General features: G+C 37.3%; 2 protein-coding genes across 2 annotated transcripts; one reads left to right on the top strand and one right to left on the bottom strand.

Annotated features, from left to right (window-relative positions):
- The first annotated feature begins 73 nt into the window (after window positions 1-73).
- Window positions 74-18,085, top strand: LOC104213806 (uncharacterized). The gene is made up of 8 exons (XM_009763352.2): window positions 74-272; window positions 3,982-4,131; window positions 5,016-5,192; window positions 15,847-15,935; window positions 16,028-16,092; window positions 16,501-16,603; window positions 17,516-17,626; window positions 17,704-18,085. The coding sequence occupies exons 1-8, from the start codon at window positions 173-175 to the stop codon at window positions 17,827-17,829; spliced, it is 921 nt and encodes a 306-aa protein (XP_009761654.1). The 5' UTR covers window positions 74-172; the 3' UTR covers window positions 17,830-18,085.
- A 911-nt stretch (window positions 18,086-18,996) lies between these two features.
- Window positions 18,997-23,327, bottom strand: LOC104213807 (mitochondrial dicarboxylate/tricarboxylate transporter DTC-like). The gene is made up of 5 exons (XM_009763354.2): window positions 22,878-23,327; window positions 21,891-21,952; window positions 19,884-20,242; window positions 19,370-19,578; window positions 18,997-19,249 (listed from the first exon to the last, which is right to left on the bottom strand). Exons 1-5 carry the CDS (start codon window positions 23,133-23,135, stop codon window positions 19,193-19,195), a joined length of 945 nt encoding a protein of 314 aa, XP_009761656.1. The 5' UTR covers window positions 23,136-23,327; the 3' UTR covers window positions 18,997-19,192.
- Window positions 23,328-23,574: the final 247 nt, after the last annotated feature.

A 23,574-nucleotide genomic window follows, 5' to 3' on the forward strand; every position in this document is an offset into this window, starting at 1 on the left:
AAAAATCTCAAAGGAATGAAGCCAAAGGAGCTGAGAAGGAGCCAAATCAGCTGAAAATGGTTTGACCCACAATAGTGATAGGATAAATGGACCAGAACACGTTGCTAAGGGAGAAAATTCATTTATTAAGTGAAGAGTGAAGAAAGAGAGAGTAGTTGTTTTCTTTGTTGATATGGCAGAAGTAAGAAGTGCACAAGTTAAATCAATATTCATATACCCAGTGAAATCATGCCGTGGTATTTCTGTTTCTGAAGCTGCCCTTTCTTCTACTGGTATGAAATTTCTTAGCTCTTGTTTAATTTTGCATCCTTATAGATGTACAATTACAGGTTTTAGTAACTTTTTTTTTTTTTTTTTTTTTTTTTTTGTGCAAGTTGGAATTCTTAGATAATTGGGGATACGATCATATGAAGTTGGTAAGAGTGATTGGCCAACTGAAATTGAGAACTGATTCCTAACCAATGTGCAATAGATGACTGCTTTCTGTTACAATAAGCCCTCTCATTTCACCATTTTACAGTTACAACACTAGATTTGCTGATATAGAGCGTAAACACTCATCCAACTTGAACCCTCGATCGGGAAAAGATGACGGCTTAGTAAACTTTAAATATCTCTCGTTCTGTCAATATTAGCCCAAATTTGTATAACCCCTCTAATCGAAGTATGACAGGTTAGTTGTTCGTATTGAAAGTATGACAGATTAGGCGATTGATATTATTATGGAAGTGTCATAACGGAGTAACTGGGCTAAAAGAGTGTAGCTCGACAAGTTAATTGTCAACGGAAGTGGCAGAGTCCTTAAGAATAGCTGATGTTGTGATACAGTTTGCAACAGACTTCCAAGTTGCAACAGTAAGGATTGACAATAGCAAATGATTTACTTCCTAAAGTTGCATACTTAGTGTGGATTTTGGTACAGGAAGCTTGCCTTACACTAGATAAATTTGATGAGAATGGGGTTCACATATGTAGTGGATGCTTTATGTGTGAAAAGAAATTGGAAGATGCAGAACATTTGTTTCTGCATTGTCCTTTAGCAACAGAATTTTGGAGTATATTTTTGGACGTATGTGAAGTCAAATCAGTGATGCCTAAGACCTTGAAGCAATCTTTTTGCAATTGGTAGAGAAGGAGAATCTAGAGAGAGGGATCAATCTATGTTTTGAAGGGTGTAGGAGATCTTTGTAAATAATTTAGACATTTTGCTATTTTTGTTAGTTCCCTACATACATAGCTAATAGAGAATATTTTTGTACCTTCTTTATATTTAACCGGCACTTTTCTTGATGCTAAATATGAAGAAGAGGAACCTTACTTTAATAAAGATACAAAAGGTTAAATGGGGCATCTCTCTCTCTTGCCTTTCTTTCTTTTTTGGCTGCAAAATAGCCGTTTCGCTCTTTGGAGATTCAGTTTGCAGAAGCTTCTATGTTTGGCTATTGTCGGTAGAACTAATGGGCTAAGCCTTTGCAGCATGCTGAAAATAGCATATGTCTATGCATTTCAGCCTTTTCTGATCCCATGTGAAATTGCTGAAATTTTAGCTGTCCTACTGTTGCTTGATACTCAGGATATCGATCCCTGCCTAGGTTAATTTGAAGCCCATCAGGAACTGCGCTTTTCAACCTAAATGTATGAACAATATATCTGGCTCCATAGTAGATCTTCTCGTATTGTAGTTCAGTTGTCACCAACTAGACATGGGGTACGTAAATTGTGAAGAGAAAGCCATACTATGATAACCCCTGTCATCTACTAATGTTAAAACGTTCAAAAATAAAAAATTGAAAAAAAAAGAAACAAAGTTATTTAAAAGTCAAATCCATCAACAAATATTTTGATAAATAACGAGCAACTCTAAACTTTGGACAAAAAGGAGCGACTGTGAACTACTTGGGAGGTCTTTAACTGAGGCTTCCTCTATTTTCTATAAACTAGTTTCTGGACGCGTGCGTTGCACGTATATCCCATGTTGATGAGTATACTTTAAAAAAAAATGTAAATAATATTAAATATGTGTGTGATAAGTTGCACTAAATTGAAAAGGGAAAAAGATAAGATCAACCTTGATTGTTGGATACAAAAATGATTAGATATTGTTCAAACTACGAATTTGAACAGATAAATTTAGTTAGTTGGATATGATATATACATATACACACAAACCAACAGAATTGTTATGTGACACTTAGACTAATCCATCAATATAGGGCATAAGTAGTATAAAAGAAAAAAGAGCCTTGAGAGAGATGTAAACGCAAAGCTTTTGGAGGTATTTCGTCTTTGTATATTTAAGACGTCAATATACAATATCAAAGGTACGTGGAACACCTAATCTAATTTCTCGTGGGGTTCAAATCCAAATAAAATCAATCTTTAAAAAAAATGGATTTTGAAAAAAAAAATAACGCCATTTGTCTCCATTTTAAGTCTGCACCTTCAACAATCATTTTGAAGGCCAGAAAACAAAGAAAAAATAAGGAGTGAATTCTAATAAGAGGAAACTGAAGATCTATTACAGCAGGAAAAACCGATAGGAGAAAATCAAAGATAACATATATTTGACAAAAATATATGTGTTGCTACCTGTAGTTTAGCTAGTTTTATCATCGTTAGTGTTGAAGCTTCTCCTTTTCCAAGAGTAAACACGTAATGTTCAATAAAATAGACAAAAATACTCAGCATCTAGAAAAGAGAAAAAAGTGAACATAGAAAAAGAAAATAACTCACTAAATGAAAGACTCATTGAAAATTAAAAAGGAAAGTTACAGATTGTTTGAGTAAATTACATATAACATAATCAATTAAGAATACACTTACCAACAGCTGTATAAAAAAATGGCTGGAAAGAACGAATAAATGAAAGAAAAAAGGTATGGCATTAGCAAAACACTCCTAAAAGTAACAGAAAAGAAATAGTACCTGATTTTAGAGAGATTGCATGGAAAAAAGTCTAAGGAAATGAAAGACTGTAATAGTACAACTTTATCAAGAAATTAGAAGGGTGCAGCAGTTACAACTTTATGATGATTTACTCAGTTCATTGTACCTATCTTTACGGAATTGTCTTTTCATTTACTTGGTTTATTGTAGACTGTAGTACACATTTATGATTCGTTGAAGGTAATTTACTTTTTGGCACAAAACTATAATAGGAAATTAGGAATAGTGTTTTAGAAAAGGGCAAAACTTGTCACTCAAGTTTTAATGGGTAATTTGGTAATTCAAGTTTGACATTTAAAGGTTCCTACTTTTAGTATAATATATATATATATATATATATATATATATATATATATATATGATATGATATGATATGATTGTTCATTTTCCACTTAAGTTTGTATCAAGGTTTGAGTTCTCAATTTGCCTAAACTGTCTTAGATTTTGGTGTGCATCAGCAATGCTTAATAATCTTCGAATTGATTGACTATTTAGTTAACCTATTGTCTCAACCTGTACTTACCAATAGAAGAAAAATAAAAGATATTATCATGTAGTGACTGCATTGTTCTGTATCTCTTTTTTTTTTTTTTTTTTTTTTGAGAAGGTAACATATTTTGTAAATAAAATAAAGTAACCCTTATCACAAAAATTGTGATTGTGCTAAGAGAGTACAAAAAGTTTCAAGACCCCCCTAAAGAGCAAAAACATAGTCTTGTGGTAGTTACAAGGCAACTGCATTGTTGTGTATTATAACATTTACCAATATAGAGGCGTATGTGCAAGATCATAGAATCTGTACGCTGGTATGTAATGAGTTACTGCATATGTTTGGTGGCATGTCTTTATAACAGTCATTTAGCACATTTTGCAGAAATTGAATTTTAGAAGAAAATGTTAGTGAGATATTATAACCCAATGCTTTAAATATATAGTACGCAAATAATTCTTATTAATTTCTTAGTTAATTTGATCACTTTCAAATTCAATGGCGCTTGAACTCAACAATCACTTCTTGTGCTTTGTTGTACTCAGGATTTCGATGGGATCGGCAGTGGATAGTTGTAAACTCCAAAGGCAGAGCATGTACTCAAAGAGTAGATCCATCGCTTGCTCTAGTTGAGGTTGAACTTCCGAAGGAGGCATTATTAGAGGGCTGGGAACCCAATCCAAGCTCATTTTTAGGTTAGCGAGAGAATTAATTTTATGATCCTTGTTTTCTCTTGCCTTTGCTCCATTATCTCTGTGTGTGATTATGAGGAAATTTACTCCCAAATTGGAAAAATTATCAGTAGTTCGTGATAATAGGAAAAAATCCTTTCTTCCTTTCAAATCTCAATGCCATTAAAAGGAGCAAGCCAAAATGTTGTGAATATGGAGAGCAGCGAAAAAGTATGAAAGAAGAATGCAGAAGCAGAAGCAGAGGAGCTCCTGAATTTGTTGTGTTCAGTCATTTATATAGTACCGTTTTTGATCTGGTCATTGAACAGGGAAGAATATTAGTTGAGTATGAGATACATCACATTGTCAACTCTAAGTCTATAACAGTTAGTTCATACTTTCTTGTTCTTTCTCTAGTGTTGATGAAATCGGTTCTAATTGATAATTTTCTTCTTTTCTTTTGAATTTGGAAATTCAGCTATGGAAGACCACTTCTTTACTCGGTCTTTAATGAGGCCAAAAGTTATTTATTTGTACTAAAAGTTGTGGACGCAGGCAACGGAAAGTTATCATGTTATATCCCTTCTAATGAAAATAATATATTCTGAATACAGAACTGAGAAGACAAGTGAAGTTTCTTATTTTGTTTGCATCTTTTGCATTGTACCCTTTAACTGGTTATTTCAATCGCTTTTCATTTCCTGATACAACAACTACTATGCGTCAATCCCATGCAAGTTGCTTTGCTTTTGGTGATACTTAAATAAAAACAATAATAGAAAGAAGCTTTGCAGTTCTCAATCTTCATCATTTCTTTTGAGGCATTGTCCAAACTCCAAAAGTGAGGCAATTTTACCTGCAAAAATGTGAAACTTCACTAGTATCAGTAGTTCACCTTTTCCTGACAGTGATAAAGGCCCCTGGTATGGATGTGCTTAAAGTCCCACTGGTTGAGCCATCTGAAGTAGCAAATGGTGTCTCAGTGTGGGAATGGTCTGGCTCTGCTTTGGATGAAGGAGATGAAGCATCAAAATGGTTCTCCAACTATCTAGGGAAACCTAGTCGTCTCGTACGTTTCAATGAAGGTATACTTCTGTCTGGCTATATTGATGGTTTTGTTACTTCTGCTTATAAATTTCCCTTAGTAATCCACCAAAATTAGTGTGTAGTTTGTAACTTCATTGTATCACGTTTACCCTTGAACTGCTTTTGAACATTTAACATTAGAAGCTTCAACCCAGACAAATAAAAGATCAATGTAATATTACCAACAGTGTCCATTTCTTTAAACACTGGACGGCAGTATTTGCTTTCTATTTTGTATCTTTTATATATCTCTTCTAATGCTTGTATTCAACGCGGCTTCAACTACCTCTAATTCCTTCCTCCCGGGTATAGAAGGGGAAGGGGGTTTAACAGAGGAATCCCAAAAAGAGAATCATACGGTTTAGAGATTGATGTATTGGGAAGCCTGGATGTAATCTAGAATATAACAATCTCGCAAAATACCTATGGTCTCTGAAACTACTTTATTGTCGCTGACTCCATAGTCTAATTATATCTTTTTAAAAGCTTGTTCTTGAATAATCAGTTATATTCTTCCATCTCATTTGACAGTATTTCCTTATTAGTCCGTTCCAAAAAGAATGAGATTTTTGTATATTTGGAAACAATTTAACTTTAAACTTCCTATTTTACCTTCAGTGACATGCTTTTATGGCCATAGAAATCACATGACATGTTTAAGATCACAAATTACGAAAACTTTTTTTTTTTGTAACATATTTGTATATTAGGATAGACTTAACTAAAATTGTGAATTCACCTATAATTACAAAAGGGAGTGCATAAAAAGAAAACACTTATAATCCTTGGTCTTCTCACATGGATTCTAGAACATCAAAATGGATTCATGATCCTCTAAAAACTTTTCTTTACACCAAAAATAGAAAAGAGCCAGACATTTCATCTTCCTCTTCTGGATATTTCTTAACTTGTCTTCAAAGCATCTCTAATTTCTCTCTTCCCCGATTGTCCACCATATGCAGGCTGGGACAATTCTCCATCTCTCTTTATGCCTAGAAAGATTACCCTCTTTATTCTAGAAGGCTAGAACTTCAAGTATTCTACTGGGCATTGCCCATACAATTCTCCTTAAGTTGATGAAAATTCTCCATAATTCTACAGTCAACTTGCAATGCAAAAAGAGATGACTAATTGTCTCTGCCTCCTCTCCACATAAGTAACATCTAGAGCACAAGTGGTAACCTCTCTTGATTAAATTATCTTGTGTTAGAACCGCGTCTTTTGCTAATAACCATGTAAAGCACGCAACTTTGTAGGGAATTTTTACTTTCCATATCATCTTTCATGACCAACATCCAACCTGATTATTAGAAAGGTTGAATTCCTGATAAGCACACTTAATAGAAAACTCCCCATGCCTATTCCCTTGCCATATCATGTGATCTTGAGTAATATTGATTCTACTGAATATCTCCAAAGTATTGTAGAAATCTATTACTCTGCCAATCTCCTAGTCATTTAGTAGTCTTCTGAAGGTTAGATTCCAACCTTGACTTGTCCATGCCTCATCTAATGTTGCTTGTTGTTGTTGATTCAAAATATATATGTCAAGAAAAAGTAGCTTCAAGGGTCCTAGGCCTAGCCAATTCTCTTCCCAGAAGAAGTCTTCATACCATTTCCTACTTTGAATTTTGACTCTATAACGATTTTTGGCCACAAATTCCTTATTGACTTCCACAAACTGTCACCATATGGACTTCTCACAAGTTTGGTTGTCCATTTTCCTTCCATACCATACTTCTCCCTAACTACCTCTCTCCACGGTGATTGTTCATCTGCAGCAAATTTTCATAACCACCTCATCATCAAACTATGATTCTGAACTCTCAGGTTTTTATTCCCATTCCCCCTGCTTTCTTGCTAGTTGTAAGAGAAGTCCATTTAACCAAATGGATTTTCTTCTTCTCACTATTGCCTTCCCATAAGAAATTCCTTCTTAATGCATCAATTCTCTTCACTACATCTGCGGGAATCGGGAATAGAGACACCATATAAGTAGGCATGGCATCAAGTACAGAGTTGATCAGAATTAGTATACCTCCCATAGATAGATATTGATTCTTCTAATTTGCTAACTTCTTTTCACATTTCTCCAGTACACCATTCCAAATTCCTTTTGACTTACTCTTGGCTCCCAATGGCATCCCCAAATATACAGTAGACAATTCACCTACTTTTCCATCAAGGATATCAGCAAGATTTTGTATCTCCATTACCTCATTGACAGGATAGATGAAACTTTTATGCCAGTTTATGTGTAGTCCAGATGTGGCTTCAAAAAAAATGAAAATCACCATTAATACTTTCAGTTGTTCTCTATCAGCTTCACAAAACACAAGGGTGTCAGCAACCTGAAGGTGGGAAATCATCATATTGCTATTAGCCCTGCAATTCACCTTGAAGCCCCTTATCCACTTGTTTGTATGAGCTCTTTTCAACATATCATTCAATCCCTCCATAGCAATAATAAATAGGAAAGGAGATAGGGGATCCCCCTATTTCAAACCCCCCCGAGAAGGAAAACAATAGTTGGTGCCCATTTTTGAGGACTGAAAATCTCACAGTAGTGATGCAGAATTTTATCCAGTTAATCCAACTTCCACCAAAGCCCATTTTCCTGAGAGTTTCTAATAGAAAATTTCAGTTCAGATGGTCATATGCTTTCTCTATGTCCAGCTTACATAGTATCCCAGGTTTCTTGCTTATTTTCCTTGTATCAATGCATTTATTGGCAATTAAGATGGCATCCATTATCTGCCTGTCTCTTATGAATGCCATCTGTTAAGTATCCACCAATTTGTTCACCACCTTCTTGAGCCTCTCAGTTAATAATTTGGATATAATTTTGTATATGCTGCCTATCAAACTGATAGGCCTGAAATTTCTCAATTCTTTGGGCCCCACCTTCTTAGGAATCAATGCCACAAAAGTTGCATTAAAGCTCTTTTCAAATATTCCCTGGTCATAAAAGTTTTGGATAACAGCTACCACTTCTCGGTAATTAATGAAAAAGGCCATTGAAAATCCATCTGGGTCAGGTGTTTTGTCTTCAGCACATGCTTTTACACTATCCCATATCTCATGTACTCCAAAAGGACTCTGAAGCATTAAGTTGTCTTCTGGTGTAATCATGTGACTGTTTCTGATAGCACCTAGTAGCCTCCACCCATCTTCTTCTGTGCAGAGGTTTTGGTAATATTTGATAACCTCCCTCTTGATATCTTCAAGATTCTGCGAAGATTACCCTTCTACTATCAACTGATCAATATTGTTGTATCTCATGTGAGCATTAGCTCTTCTGTGGAAGAATTTAATGTTCCTATCTCCCTCTTTCAACCAAAGGGCCCTAGATCTCTGCCTCTACGCCACCTCTTCTTGTTTTGCAATCTCCTTAAATTCCATAAACAAGGCAGTTTTTGTATATATTTCCTTCTCAGTCAGACTCCTTTGATCATGTATCTCTTCTAGTTCTGCAAGTATGAGAATACTTGCTTTCTGCAATGCTAAATTACCTTGGAGAGTTTTGCTCCATTCTTTAAGCTTTACCTTAAATGCTTTAAGTTTAAAAGCTAGAATGAAATCAGGCCTTCCTTCACAAGCAAAAGAGTTCCACCATTCTTTTATTCCACCTTTGAAGCCTTCAGTCTGTAGCCACCAATTCTCAAACTTAAAGAAGGATTTGACTGGATCCCAATTACCACATTGAAGCATCAGTGGGGAATGATCAGAAGTATCTCTATGAAGCACTGATTGTTTTATATTTCTAAAATCTTCATTTCAGTCAGCAAAAATCAAGAACCTATCCAATCTAGTTGCTATTTCATGCCTGTCACCTTTTCTCCATGTACACCTCCTGATAGTTGGATGTCTACCCGTTCCATGTCTTCAATAAATTTAGAGAACTCATTCATAGCTCTTGTGATTCTGATGCAATTCTTCTTCTCTGATAGGAACCTCACAGTATTGAGGTCCCCACATACCACCCAAGGCCCACTAAAGAGACCTTTAGCGCCTGCCAGCTCCCACTAAACTTCTTCCCTTTCTCTCCTGTCATTAGGAGCATACACAACTGAAAGATGCCATGTGTATTCTGTGTCTTACCAGGAAATATACAAGTAATTGAATGTGCTCCCAAGCAACAAACTTCCCCCTTCCCGATTCTACCATCCCACATAACTATAATACCCCCTCTAGTCCCACTAGCTTCTAGTTGTGCAAATTTCACCCATCTATTATCCCATAATTCTTTTAGTATCTCCCTGATATCCCCTTCTATTTTAGATTCTTGGAAACAAAAAATTCCAACTGAGTATCAGACTTTTAATCAGCCTCCTTTTTCTAACTCTATTGAGTCCCCTAACATTCCATGATACAGTGTTCGCTATCATTGGTCATGACTAATAATGCATCCCCCCTGCTTCTGGTTCCATTACTCTTGAAATTACTCCCAATATCTAAACCTTTCGGCTCTTTGAAACCCCTTTTTTTGGAGTCTATGTCACATGTGTAACTTCTTTCCCTTTATTTACTTGCCTTTTGTTGTCAATTTTCATGAAAAGCTCCAATGCTTCTCTCTCACACCCATTAAAATCCACCCCAAACTCTTTGCTCAATCTGAGGATATTCTGATATACCCAAATCGATGCCTCAAATTCTAGATTCTCTTCTACGTCTAGGCTTTGGAGATTTAGAGGAATTGCTTCTTCAATTGCCTAGTCCACGAACTGATACGCAACAGATTTTATAAAAATCAAAAAAGAAGGAACACCTAAAGAGCAACGAGAAGAACTACTCTTGAACAGTGATTCCATGAGCTAGATGAAGCCCAAAGAGTTGAGAGAATAGAGAAAAGGAAAAGTTATTGATCTTCACAACAATCGTTGAAAATACAGAGAAGGGATTTGTGAGCTATATAGGAACCCACGTGAAGCAGAGTTAGTTACAACTAACTTCTGGAAATCACATGACTTGCACGTGTTCTCTAACAACCTTCACTAACGATTTTTAACTGCTAACAGCTACTAATTCAACTACTAACTTGATTACTAACTATGATTATCCACTAACTATGGTTATTACATTCACATACGTATCAATACCCCTCCCTTCAGATGATCCTTGTCCTCAAGGATTAAAAGGTGGAAACTTGAGCTTGAAATCCTGCAGATCCTCCCAAGTACTGTCCTCTGGAGCAGCATTCAGCCATTTGATAAGGACTTGTGCTATTGCCTTGCCGTGCTTCTTGGCCAGCCTCCTATCCAATATTGCCTCAGGTTCCAGTAGTACATGGCCTGAGTCAGAATGTACCACAGGTAGTGTCACAAAAGCAGTGTGAGCTCCTAATTTCTTCTTGAGCAGGGAAACATGGAATGTAGGGTGGATCTTGGAGTGTGGAGGTAGAGCTAAAGTATAGGCCACCTGGCCTACCCTGGCAATGATTTGGAAAGGTCCAAAGAATTTGGCAGCTAATTTCTGGTAGGAATGGCTCTTTAGAGAGAGTTGCCTGTACGGCTGTAACTTGATAAAGACCCAATCTCCTACTGCATAGCTCCTATCAGTTCTGTCTTTGTCTGCTTGCATTTTCATTCTATGTAGAGCTTTCTCCAAGTGAGCCTTCAAGGCCCTTAGTGTTGCCTCCCTTGCCTGTAAGCTCTTATCTATCATATCCAACTGGGAATCAAAGGGTTGATAGGGAAGTAGAGGAGGTGGTTTCTGACCATAAACAACTTTATATGGTGTCAGATTGGTGGCTGAGTGAAAGGTGGTGTTGTACCACCATTCTGCAAGAGGTAACCAACGGGGCCATTCCTTTGGTTTGTCAAATGTCATGCACCTCAAGTAGCATTCCAAACATCGATTAACAACTTCAGTTTGACCATCTGTTTGAGGATGGTAGGCAGAAGAAGTCAAGAGTGAGACTTTTTGCAGCGTGAATAATTCTTTCCAAAATCTGCTTGTAAATACCTTGTCCCTATCAGACACAATAGTTCGTGGCATTCCATGATGTTTGAACACTCCCTCCATGAAAGTCTGAGCCGCCTCTAAAGCTGTGTAAGGGTGTTTGAGGGCCATAAAATGAGCAGCCTTACTGAGCCTGTCGACTACTACAAAAATGACCTCTTTACCTGCAGCTTTAGGCAACCCTTCTATGAAATCCATAGAGCTATCTTGCCAAACTCCGGCAGGAATAGGTAAAGGTTGTAATAACCCTGGGTAAGCCACATTCTCTCCCTTGCATCTTTGACAAACATCACATTCCCTTACATATTGATACACATCCTGTTTCATCTTTTTCCAATAGAAGTCCTGCTTTAACCTATTGAGGGTAGCAGTGATACCAGAGTGTCCTCCCAAGGCACTGTCATGATAAAATGACAGTAGTCTTTTCCTTAGCTCATGATCAACACCTACCAGCATTCTCCCTTTTCTGCTAAGTATGCCACCTTGAAACAAGTAGTGAGGTTTAGAACAAGTACCAGATTGCAGTCTTTGGAGCAATTGTTGGAGTGCTGGATCTTGGATCCAGCTGTGCTTAACTGCTTCCAGAAGTTCAGAAGAGACCCCAGAAAAGCTAAATTGTTCAATTGAATCTTCCTTCCTAGAAAGAGCATCAGCTCCAATATTGTCCTTAGCTTAACTGCTTTCAGAAGTTCAGAAGAGACCCCGGAAAAGCTAAATAGTTCAATTGAATCCTCCTTCCTAGAAAGAGCATCAGCTGCAATATTGTCCTTGCGCTTTTTGTAGGATATGGTGTAATCATAACCCAATAGTTTGACCAACCATTTTTGTTGGCTAGGAGTGGTGATCTTCTGTTCAAGTAGATACTTGAGGCTGTGATGGTCAGTCTTGATTACAAAGTGCCTTCCCAGTAAATAAGGTCTCCATTTTTGGACTGCAGTGACCAATGCTAGCAACTCCCTCTCATAGGCTGATAGTGCTTTGTTTTTCTCTGATAAACCCTTGCTGAAAAAGGCTATAGGACTGTTCTCTTGAGCTAACACAGCTCCAATTTTAGAACCAGAAGCATCAGTTTCCACTACAAACTCCTTGTTGAAATCAGGTAATGCCAAAACAGGTGCTGTAGTAAGTGCCCTTTTCAGCTCTTCAACTGCCTTAGTGGCAACAGAGTTCCAGATAAAATTCCCTTGTTTCAGCAGGTCATGTAATGGCCTTGCAACAGTACCATATCCCCTTATAAACCTTCTGTAATATCCAGTGAGGCCTAAAAACCCTCTCAAACTCTTTAGAGTAGTTGGTTGGGGCCAGTTCACTACTGCTTCTACCTTCTGATGGTCCATGGCAACTCCTTCTTCAGAGATTATATTGCCTAAGTAGTCTATTTGTTTTACTCCAAAGGCACACTTGCTCTTTTTGACATAGAGCACATGGGATCTCAAAACTTGGAAAGCTTCCTCAAGATGAATCAGATGATCTGCCCAGCTAGCACTGTATATAAGGATATCATCAAAGAAAACCAAGATTGATTTTCTAAGGAAGTCATGAAATAGCTGATTCATTAGGCTTTGAAATGTTGATGGAGCATTGGTTAGGCCAAATGGCATGACCATGAACTCATAATGGCCATGGTGAGTTCTAAAAGCAGTTTTTGGAATGTCAGGCTCATACATCCTGATCTGAGGTCTAGCTTAGAGAAATACTTAGCTCCATGTAGTTCATCTAATAGTTCTTCAATGATAGGAATGGGGAACCTGTCCTTCACTGTGCAATCATTCAATTCCCTGTAATCCACACACATCCTCCAAGTGCCATCTTTCTTTTTCACCATTACAATTGGTGAAGAATAAGGACTGGTGCTATGTCTGATTACACCAGAAGTTAACATCTCATCCACCATCTTCTCTATTTCTTTCTTCTGAATAGTAGGATACCTATAAGGCCTCTTGTTGATTGGAGAGGTACCTTCCTTCAGAGTGATTCTGTGATCATGCATCCTTGAAGGAGGAAGTGTGCTGGGCTCTTCAAATAGATCACCATATTTCTGTAGTATTAGCTGCAATTCTACAGGTTCACTTTGAGTTTCCATTTGAGATTCCAAGGAGAACAGGCTGACATCTCCTTCTGCTGTTTCTTCTGTTAGGATGCCCAATGATATCATGCATAGCTCTGCAGGTTTAGCTAGCAACTTATCCATCTTACCAGATTGGATTAGTTTAACAGCAGGAGGCTGGATACCCCTCAAGGATATCTTTTGGCCCATGATAGTGAACTCCATCTTGAGCTTCCTGAAGTTCCACAGGATATCTCCAAGAGTGATTAACTACTGAATTCCTAGCACCATGTTACACCCTCCAATAGGTAACACTAGCATATCTGAATAAAAGGAAACTCCCTGCATTTTCCATATCAATTTCTTGCACACATAATGACTGTGTACCCTATTGCCATCAGCTACTGAGACTGCAAAGGGTGAGATGGCAGTCAGAGCACACCTCAATCTCTTGGCAGTGTTGAGATCCAAGAAGTTGTGGGTGCTACCAGTATCAATAAGCACATGTACTGCCTTTCCTTTAATAGAGACTGTCACTCTCATGGTCCTAAAGTCATGAATACCATTCATAGCATGAACAGATACATGAGGTAGAATGGACCCTTCCTGATCAGTTTCTAAACCCTGTGCTATCATGGTTAGCAATTCTGCAGGATCCAGCATCTCTTCTTCCTCTAACTCTACTGGTTCAATACTCTTATCCACTTCCATCGAAAAGAACTGCCTCCTTTTTTTTACAAATGTGGCCTGGAGTGTACTTCTCATCACAGTTAAAACATAACCCCTTACTACTCCTTTCCTCCATTTCAGCATGAGTCAAAAGTTTGGCATTTTTGTAGGGTGGTTTAGGGTTAACAGGGTAAGGATGTTGGTGTTTTGGGAAATTCTGGGCGGTGGTTTTTGTGAGTGATTGGCTTGGTCCAAAGTGAGAAGAAGGTGATTTTAGAGGGAAATTTCTAGGATTTGGCAAAATAGGTGTTGAAAGGAAAATTTGTTTTTGGACTTCTAAGGTTTGTTCTTGTATTCTAGCTAGGCTTATGGCTCTGGCTAAAGATCTAGGGTTCAACATTTTAACGGGCAATCCAATTTCAGGTTTCAATCCTCTTATGAAACAACTAACAACATATTCATCTTGCAATTCTACTCTATTAAGCAATTCATCGAATAGGTCAATGTATTCTTGAACAGTTGTTACCTGTCTTAAGTCCTTGAAATCTCCCATTGGATCATCAAACAATTCTGCCCCAAATCTGGCATAAAGACATCCTACATACTCCCCCATCGAGGCCACTCCCTTGTAACCCTCGACTTCATGAACCCTTGATGCCATTGCAAAGCTCGACCTTCAAGTTTACCGGAAGCCAATTTCACCTTTGAATCTTCAGGAGTCCCATCCACATCAAAGAACTGCTCACACTTATAGAGCCAATCTTTCAATCCAATTCCATCGAACTTAGAGATGGCCACATCCACCTGGTAATTTCTAGGTTGATGTTTAACAGCTCTAGCTTCTCGATCCTCCGAGCTTCTTCACCCCTATCTGCTACTGGTCCATTCTGTGCATCATTATTCCCATTGCCTAACATCATCTTCTTAATTTCTTCTAAAGCCTGGGCAAATTTTGCTTCCACAGAAGTAGTCAACTCTGCCACAGTATGAACTACAGAATCCACAGAACCCTTGAGATTATCAACGTCCTTGTGTAACTCTGCCATTCTTGTATTATGATCGCCCATTGTCGTAGCCAAGGAATCAGAGCTCTGATACCAATGATATGCAACAGATTTTATAAAAATTGAAAAAGAAGGAACACCTAAAGAGCAATGAGAAGAACTACTCTTGAACAGTGATTCCACGAGCTAGATGAAGCCCAAAGAGTTAAGAGAATAGAGAAAAGGAAAGGTTATTGTTCTTCACAACAATCGTTGAAAATACAAAGAAGGGATTTGTGAGCTATATAGGAACCCACGTGAAGCAGAGTTAGTTACAACTAACTTCTGGAAATCACATGACTTGCACGTGTTCTCTAACAACCTTCACTAACGATTTTTAACTGCTAACTCAGCTACTAACTCAACTACTAACTTGATTACTAACTATGGTTATTACATTCAGATACGTATCACGAACATATCAGATTCTTTCGATTGCATGTGCATGTTGTTGTAATCCTCTGATTCATCTCCCTTCCCTTCGTTTCAGCAATAATTGACATAGAATTATCCCCATGAATAGACTCTTGTTGATTTTCCTTCTCTCCATCGTCTTCTTTCTTCTCTTCATCTTCTTCTGGTTCACTGTTATTTTCGTCTTCAATGGTCTCCTCTGCGTAAATAGTAATCTGATTTTCCACAAAAGACTCAAAGTTTAGTGCTGTTATCTCTTCTTTAAAAGGATCTGGTCTGGACTCTGTATTGGGCCCACTTAAATCCTTAGTTTCAGAAATATATTGGGCCAAGAAGTCTGGGCCCAATTCCTTTAAATTATACATCTTGTCTGCATTCTTATTTTTCTTTCTTAAACCCCATATCCACTCAAACTATGCCACATTTTTTTTTTAAACAGAGGATGTATATTTAAAGATGTGTGCATCTGAAAGCATGCTCAACCATAGTCATTTCACTCATTTCTTTTTGCTCATGCAGTATCAGAGTCTAGACCTACCGATCCTAATTATGCCCCTGGGTACAAAATTAAATTTAATGATGTGTACCCCTTCCTCCTTATCTCCCAGGTTAGACAAGTTATCATTAACTTATTATTTCTTTCTAAAGATGCTCTCAATTTGTTTTTATTTTCTAATCCTGTTTCCTTTATCTTCGGCAGAAATCACTGGATACATTAAATGAACAACTCAAGGAGCCTGTGTCAATTAACCGCTTTAGACCAAAGTACAGATCTTCTTGCTCTTATTCAACCTTTTAATGGAAGTAATTAAATTCTTTCTTCCGATAAAGTGATTTTATATCAAAGGAGCTTCTATTTGGAAGTACTAAAGAGGTCAATCCAGTAGCTTAATTCTTTCATCTTTATTTGACATTGAAGCCCTAACATATGAGCCTATTTCCTTAGAGTTGTTGAGCCAGCATCATCAAGAACTTAATTAATGCCTCAACATGACTCCTCTACATGGTCTACTTGTTAAGCTAATGATACTGGTTTCTTTGGAATAAAAGCTCCGTAAATGAATCTTTATGTAAATCCCCTAAACAATCATTCATTTCTTTTGTTGTCAACATAAATGGTACTCTGTTTTCCCATCAATTTGTAACCTCTAACTGTTGGAAACATGCATACAGCATCCTCGTTGATGGATCTGAGCCATTTTGTGAAGATTTATGGAAGGATATCAAGATAGGCGAAAATACATTCCGTAGCACGGAGTTATGTTATCGCTGCAAGGTAAATGGTATCCTTTCTCTAAGTCTTGATATATAATTGCCATTACCAGTGGCAGATCTAGGACTTTTAAATCATGGGTGTTCGGCTATTTTTAGTCTAGAATGGTGCTCAGTTAATATATTTGCATGAATTACTAGTTCTTCTATACAAGTAATGATGTTTGGATCCAAAAGTAATGGGTTCTTGAACACCCATACCTCATCACTTAGGTCCACCACTGGTGATTACTTTGGGGAGATTTTCAATTCTAAAAGATTGAATGAATGTCATCTAGCATGTTTGTGTCTGAGTGTTTGAATACGAACACACACTTAATATATGCATGCGAATATGCAAAAACATGCGGAACATTTTCCGGATGATATAACCCTCAGGGGTTGGCCTGGTGGTAATTGACTTGAGCCTTGAGGTTTGCTCCCTTTCAAGGTCTCAAATTCGAAACCCACTGGGTGCAAACAATTTCTGGGGGCCATCGGACTGGGTAAAACTTGAATTAACTGTGGTGCACTTGCGGGAAACTCCTTGCCGAGGGCCTGTGCACCCCCGGGATTAGTCGGGGCTCTAAGAGACTCGGACACCCGGTGAGAATCAAAACATTTTCTGGATGATATCCCAATTACAACAAAGAAACACAGTGGAGAAAAAGGGGCTGCAAACTTATAACTGTGTCAAAAGTAATGCTTTGTTGTCTCAAACTTCGAGGTTGAAATTCTCAGTGATGAACTCTAGGCTCTATGTGTAGGAAGCATGAAATTCCACTTTGTTCGCCCCTTTTGTAGTTTTTTATGTGTATGAAACTCTTGGTTCTTATGAAGATCCAATGGTATTAAAATTGCCTTTGGAAAAAATTATCCTAAATCATGTATATAAACGCTCAATCTTCTTTGTTAACTATTCACATGTGGTCTTCAGGTTCCCACAATCAATCAAGAAACTGCAGAAGCAGGTTCCGAGCCAAGTGAAACACTCATGAAATTTCGTTCAGATAAAATCTTAAAAACAAATAAGAAACCGCAAGGACGAGTAAGCAAATTAAATAAGTTCTTGTGTTCATCATTCACTTGACGACAATTTAATTGCTAAAATTTCATTGAATGCAGATTTACTTTGGTCAGAATTTAGTGTGCGTAGATTCCCTTGCTCAAGAGAAGAGAAAGACCATTAAAGTGGGAGATCCTGTTTACGTCATCAAGATGGTCTCATCCTATGTTGATGTGTCTGTTTGAGACTACTATATCATTCACGTCATAATTGTAGTTATTGGCTTTGTGGACACTTTGAGAATAGACTAAGCATGATATAATAACAAGCACTTGAACAAGAGAGTAAAAGAGGAGTTGGAACTATACAAGAGGAAGATTTGTGAATTATTTATATGGATGATTGTTACAAATATGAGATAAAGAAATGTATGTGAATGTTATAATTACAACAAATAATTGTGTGCTTGCATTTATTGTGATAGATCTTTCCTTTTACTTCTATGTGGTGCATTTTTTGAGTGAGATGTGGAGTCTTGGACTTCTTGTTCACGGTGATGTATTGGGGTGAACTTGATTCCTTAACTTCTTCGTATCATTAATTTCCCGGCTTCCAACATAATTTTCTAATCTTCCAACTTTCTCTCTCAAGTTGGTGCATGTAAATCATATGTACCAAGCTTGTCACAAATGCATGGACTTTGAGGTCCTCTATGAGCTTGGTAAAATTTCGCTGCTAGTTTACTTAGATTATGTTATAATTTCCTCGAAAAGAGCTTCCTTTCCGACAAAATGGCAGTGCTTAGTGATTTCACGAAAGATCATATTAGAAGATAAGTGCATTGCTCCTTGGTTATCACAATATTACTTCATTTCTTAATGTCTGTAAACTTGAATTATCAAAGTAATTAATTTGTTTTACATGTGCGAGCTCAAAAGCAACTATTGCCCTTACTCTATGTTCGACTTTTGAACTAGACCGAACAGCAATGTTTTGCTTCTTAGTTTTTCATGATACAAGATTATGACCAACAAAGATGCAATTCCCAGAATTAGATCGTTGATCAATTGGAGAACTAGCTCCATTTGCATTAGAGTATTCTATAATTCGGGTGTTCCCTTGTTTTCATCTAACAATCTCTGATCAGGTGCTTTCTTAGGACTCGCATTTATTTTTGACTCTCCGATATTGACCGAGTAAACTTCATAAGAAAAGCTTTTGAAAATGTCTTTTAGCAGGAGTGAGCGACCTCGATGAATGCGGATGTTTCTTCATTTACGTGATTTTTCATTAAACACATTGACCAAGTGAGGTGGCCCTTGGGTCAAATCTCGTTCAAGGTTGGTTAAACCAATGGACCAATCAAAATTCTACTTTACCCAATTAGTTATGGATAGAAGGAAACAACGGGGTAATTATAAATCAGGCACAACGCTTAAATTAGCACGAGATAAGTAACTGAACTCCTAATCATCTACACCGTCACCCAATTAGTTAAGTTTCAAATAAATATAAAGCAGTAGATGCCTGAGTTTCCTTTGATTAAAGCAACTTCCTAGGCTAGTTTTTGACCTCTACATTTCACTATTTTAATCTCCAGTTGGTGTGCTACAATCCAATGGACTCCTCCGCGTCACGGATGGCTTCCAACAACACCCACACCATCTGCAGAATAATCATTGCATTAAAAGAAAAATAATGCGCAAACAGGTCACACAAACAGGAGTTCTGTAAGGAAAAAAGAAAAAAAGAATTTCATTTCTTAAGCGATGAAAGAGTATTTACCATAACACCAGGAGCATTACGAACAGATTGCTTTCCGAGGCGCGAATAAAAATTAGAGCCTCCACCTGGCTCAAGAACTTTTAAGGCATAGAATAGAAAACTATGTGGGGATTTAACTCTTTTCGATCGAATAAAGCCAATAATTTCAGCTGCATAACAAACTGATATAGTGCAGGCTCCAGAACACATCCCTGAGAAAATTCCTGCACCTGAAGCACAACAGAAGATACATTTAAGTTTTTTTCACTTAAAAAAAAGGATCAAAGAAAAACATTTGAAAGCACACTTTTGCTGTGACAAATAATATGTAACCACATAACTGACAGATCAATAATAATAAGGACAATAATAACAGAAACCAGACAACAACAACAACAAACCCACTGAAATCCGTGGGGTCTGGGGAAGGTAGTGTGTACGCAGACCTTTACCTCTACTGTATGAAGGTAGAGACACTGTTTCCGAAAGGCCCTCGAAAATAACAGAAACCAGACGGATGCTAAAAAGTAATTACCTAAACGTGCAGCATTTTCCCTTAGGCCATATCTTTCTTTCAAATAAATCCGAGTCCGATCATATGATACTAGCATTCCTGTGCATGATGCTAGTGATACCGGATTAACACGCGAGGCTCCTTTCCATAATGCTAAAGGCCCTTCATTTCTTACCACCCGTGTGATTGTACTGAAAATATGTCCGAAGCGATTATGTTTAAGGGTTACTGCTTGAGCAATGCCAGCAGCAACATGTCCTTCTATCAGAGGATAACAAATATAAGCACGAAATGTTGCAGAGATAAGCCCACAAGCAGCCTCCTGATAGATGGTCAAAGGGCTCCCTTTATTCAAGGCTTCCACTTTTCTTGTAAAAATCCTAGAAGAAAGGGGCAAAATCATTCATCTAAGTACTTTCTAATCATCATCAAATTAGCTTGTCAACAAAAAATATTATATTATGCAAATGACTTTATAAGCTCAACCAGGTTAAATATCAAAAGTATGTCCCAAATCACCTTATGTCGTCTCACCCTCCTCCTCGTATAACCAAAATGATAATGAAACAACTTCCTTTCGGGTAATGAGTCAAAAAGTGGAGTAAACATCAATTCTGACGGCCTGAGTAAAGATGCTATGTCTTTGACAAACACAAATATGAATCCTTAAAAGTAAACTCTGTAAAAAAAAATTCTTCTTGATTTAGTAAACACCCCCCCCCCCCCCTCAAAAGAGTCTCCTCTGTGATCAGTAGTGTATTTTTCCCACACTTCTCCTTAGTAACTCTAAGTTCTAACCTGTTAGCTGGAAATAGAGTACTCTACTACTTCAAACAGTTTTCTTGCAGAAATTAAGTATAAGATCTCAGAACCTAATAAGGGTTGCATGAGCAGAATTATATGATGTTAGAACAGGTTTTACTTCATACTACTGTGTCTACGGTGATCAATAGGTGACCTGAGACTCACTTCTTCTACTTTTGATTTGACTTCAGTATTAAAGAAAAAAAGAAGAAATATACCAATATAACTTCCCGGGATTGAAGGCTCTGAAAGCATAGGGCAGCCCATAGAACTATGAATTCTCGACTAACTAGATGCGGTTTCACTTTCTTCCCCTTATATTCAATCATCCACCATTAGTGAGAAAGAAATGTTGGTGGTTATTGAACTTTTTCGAGAAACTTTAAGGTGGATGTTGAAATGCCTGTGGGTATTTTTGGTTGCAAATATTTGGAATTTTACCTATTCTTTTAACGTCAAAAGTTTCCTTGTTCAGTTACCCCATATTATTACCATTTTATCTCAAAATTGCTCGTGTCAGAGATCCAATACGTGCCACATCGTTTCACAGTTAATCAAATAGCTCTAAATTGTGGAGAGAAGCATCGTTGATCAATTCAACCATCTGATGATCTTAAGTTACTAACAGAAAATGGTTCACATCTCAACCGGTTTTAGAAACTAGTTGCTTGAATTGGCAGGTTCACACTGACTTGACTGATGGAAAATAAACGGAGAAAGGATAATCTTGAATTTTATGATAGACATTGAACCAGTTGCAGTTTGAATCCTTGCATATGGGAAGATTTTCGAGAAGTTGCAAGAAATGTTTGCTACTTTTGTTAGAAAAGAGAAGAACCCTTGTAGGAAATTTAAGGCGAGTTATGTATTCCTCGATGCTAAATTTGCTCCTGAAGAGAGTGAGCGAATTTGTCTCGAGCATATAATAAAACCAAAAAGCCTGGTTCTGTTATGCATAAACAGAGTCACATTCCTGCGCATTCACTTAGAGAACAAAGTATCTAACTGAGGATCAGAGGTTGGCCAAACTGTTGAACTTAGCCCATTAAGGACATTTTTGAAAATCTCCAACAGCTTTTTGCTGGATTTTCTTATAAGCACAAGCCATATGTGCCCCCTTTCGTTATTTCTTTTTTACTTCTTTATGATAGGAAGCACTTTTTTAATTACCTTCAACAAAATTAAAGTAGCATTCTTCTATTTCAAGTAAATAAGTATACTTACTCATAGGAGCCAAGTAGCGCAGCCATGTTTATCCCTCGTCGAGACAACACGAATGGCATTCTCTGTAAGATAAACAAGTCAATAACATTGCCAGAAGATTCCATTACAGATAGAAATTGTTGAAAGCTTTGTGAAATTAATCACACTAATATTGTTGAAATCGGAAAAAATATAAATGAAATGACTTGTAAACTTGAATAATACCAATTCTCCAGTAAAAAAGATACAACACAAACAAGGGTAGAAGTATGGTCTTTTAAAATCCAATATGTGCTAGCACTAAAGCAAGACCATAACCAACAAAGAAGATGCTGTTTCCTAAGCCCTTAGGTGCTACAGTCAAGTCTCACATGCAAACTACAAACACAATAAACAAATTGAAGTAAACATCACATAAGGGGCTTTAATCTTTGTCCAAAATTGCATCCAAGAGTATGGCCTAGCTGTCAAAGTAGGTGAACATAATGTGAAATCAGGGCTCAAATTCCAGGAGAGGCAAAAATCTCTAATAATTAGGTAGCTCCAACCTATACAAGGGGGTCGTTAGACCGCCGCTTGCTAAGCACTGGTTCTATCCCGGCAAAGCAACCAAACCCGGGTAAACACATTATGTGATTTTTTTCTATCTGTCATAAGATATTGGTGACATAGTTACCCAGTATCTATGCTGGTGAGAACTAGCAGGTACAAATGGAATAACCGAGCAGACACAAACTGGCCCGAAAACCAAAGTTGTAAAAATAAATCTTTCTAAAAAATTGACTTCATAATATAGAAAAGGTAAAACAAAAACAGGAAGCACATAATAAAATTAAATAAAACATAGAACAATGCGAATTCAGCCCAAAAGAGTAATAACCAAAACAAAACAAAGAACAACATATATATGAAGAGGAAAACAGCCGTTTTTGCGCAAAACTAGAAGAAATTAGACATATAATTAAGTAGAGTAAAGTAGAAAGCATTTTTTTTAGGAAGAGAGATAACCTGAGACACATTAAAATGCGTTTGATGGAGCCATTTAGGGTTGATTAATTCTTGACCGGACGACTTGATCATGGCGTTTAAGATGTGGTAAACGCATGATTGCAAAAAATACACACTACTCAATGGAAGCACTGCAGCAAGCCCTCCATTCACAAATGGCTTCAGTGATGGCCACACACTGTTTCTCAAACTACTCTCAGAAACTTTCACCATTGGCTTTTCTTTTTCGTACATCATATTCAATTCTGAATCTTCCATTTTCTTGAATCCACAAAATATAGGAAGAAAAGGGGCTTTCAGTTTTGTGGCCTACTTCTTGAATTTCTCTTCTCAATATGTTTGGCGTTTCAGTGTGGGTACTGTTGCAGTGTGCAGTGTGTACTGCTACTTTCTTTCCTTTTGCTTGAAAATCACCTTTAGGGTGCGAGAAAGGCAGAAACAGAAGTATACGTTTTGGGGAGAAAGTTTTATTTTGTGTCTAATGCAATTGCATGAATTTTTTTTTAAAAAATTGACTCTTACAACTAATGTCACACTTGCACGAGACACAAAATATATTTGCCGTTTTTGGGAAGTTTGCCATTATTCCGCTGACCAAAAGGAAGCAGCTTCTTACTCACAGGACAATTGCATGATGTAGTGGGTTAATTGGTGCCTCCATGTATGCATGTTCTTCGGTCTACATGTGACAAAATGG

The sequence above is a fragment of the Nicotiana sylvestris genome, chromosome 9 (genome assembly GCF_000393655.2).
Source record: "Nicotiana sylvestris chromosome 9, ASM39365v2, whole genome shotgun sequence".
Lineage (NCBI taxonomy): Eukaryota > Viridiplantae > Streptophyta > Magnoliopsida > Solanales > Solanaceae > Nicotiana > Nicotiana sylvestris.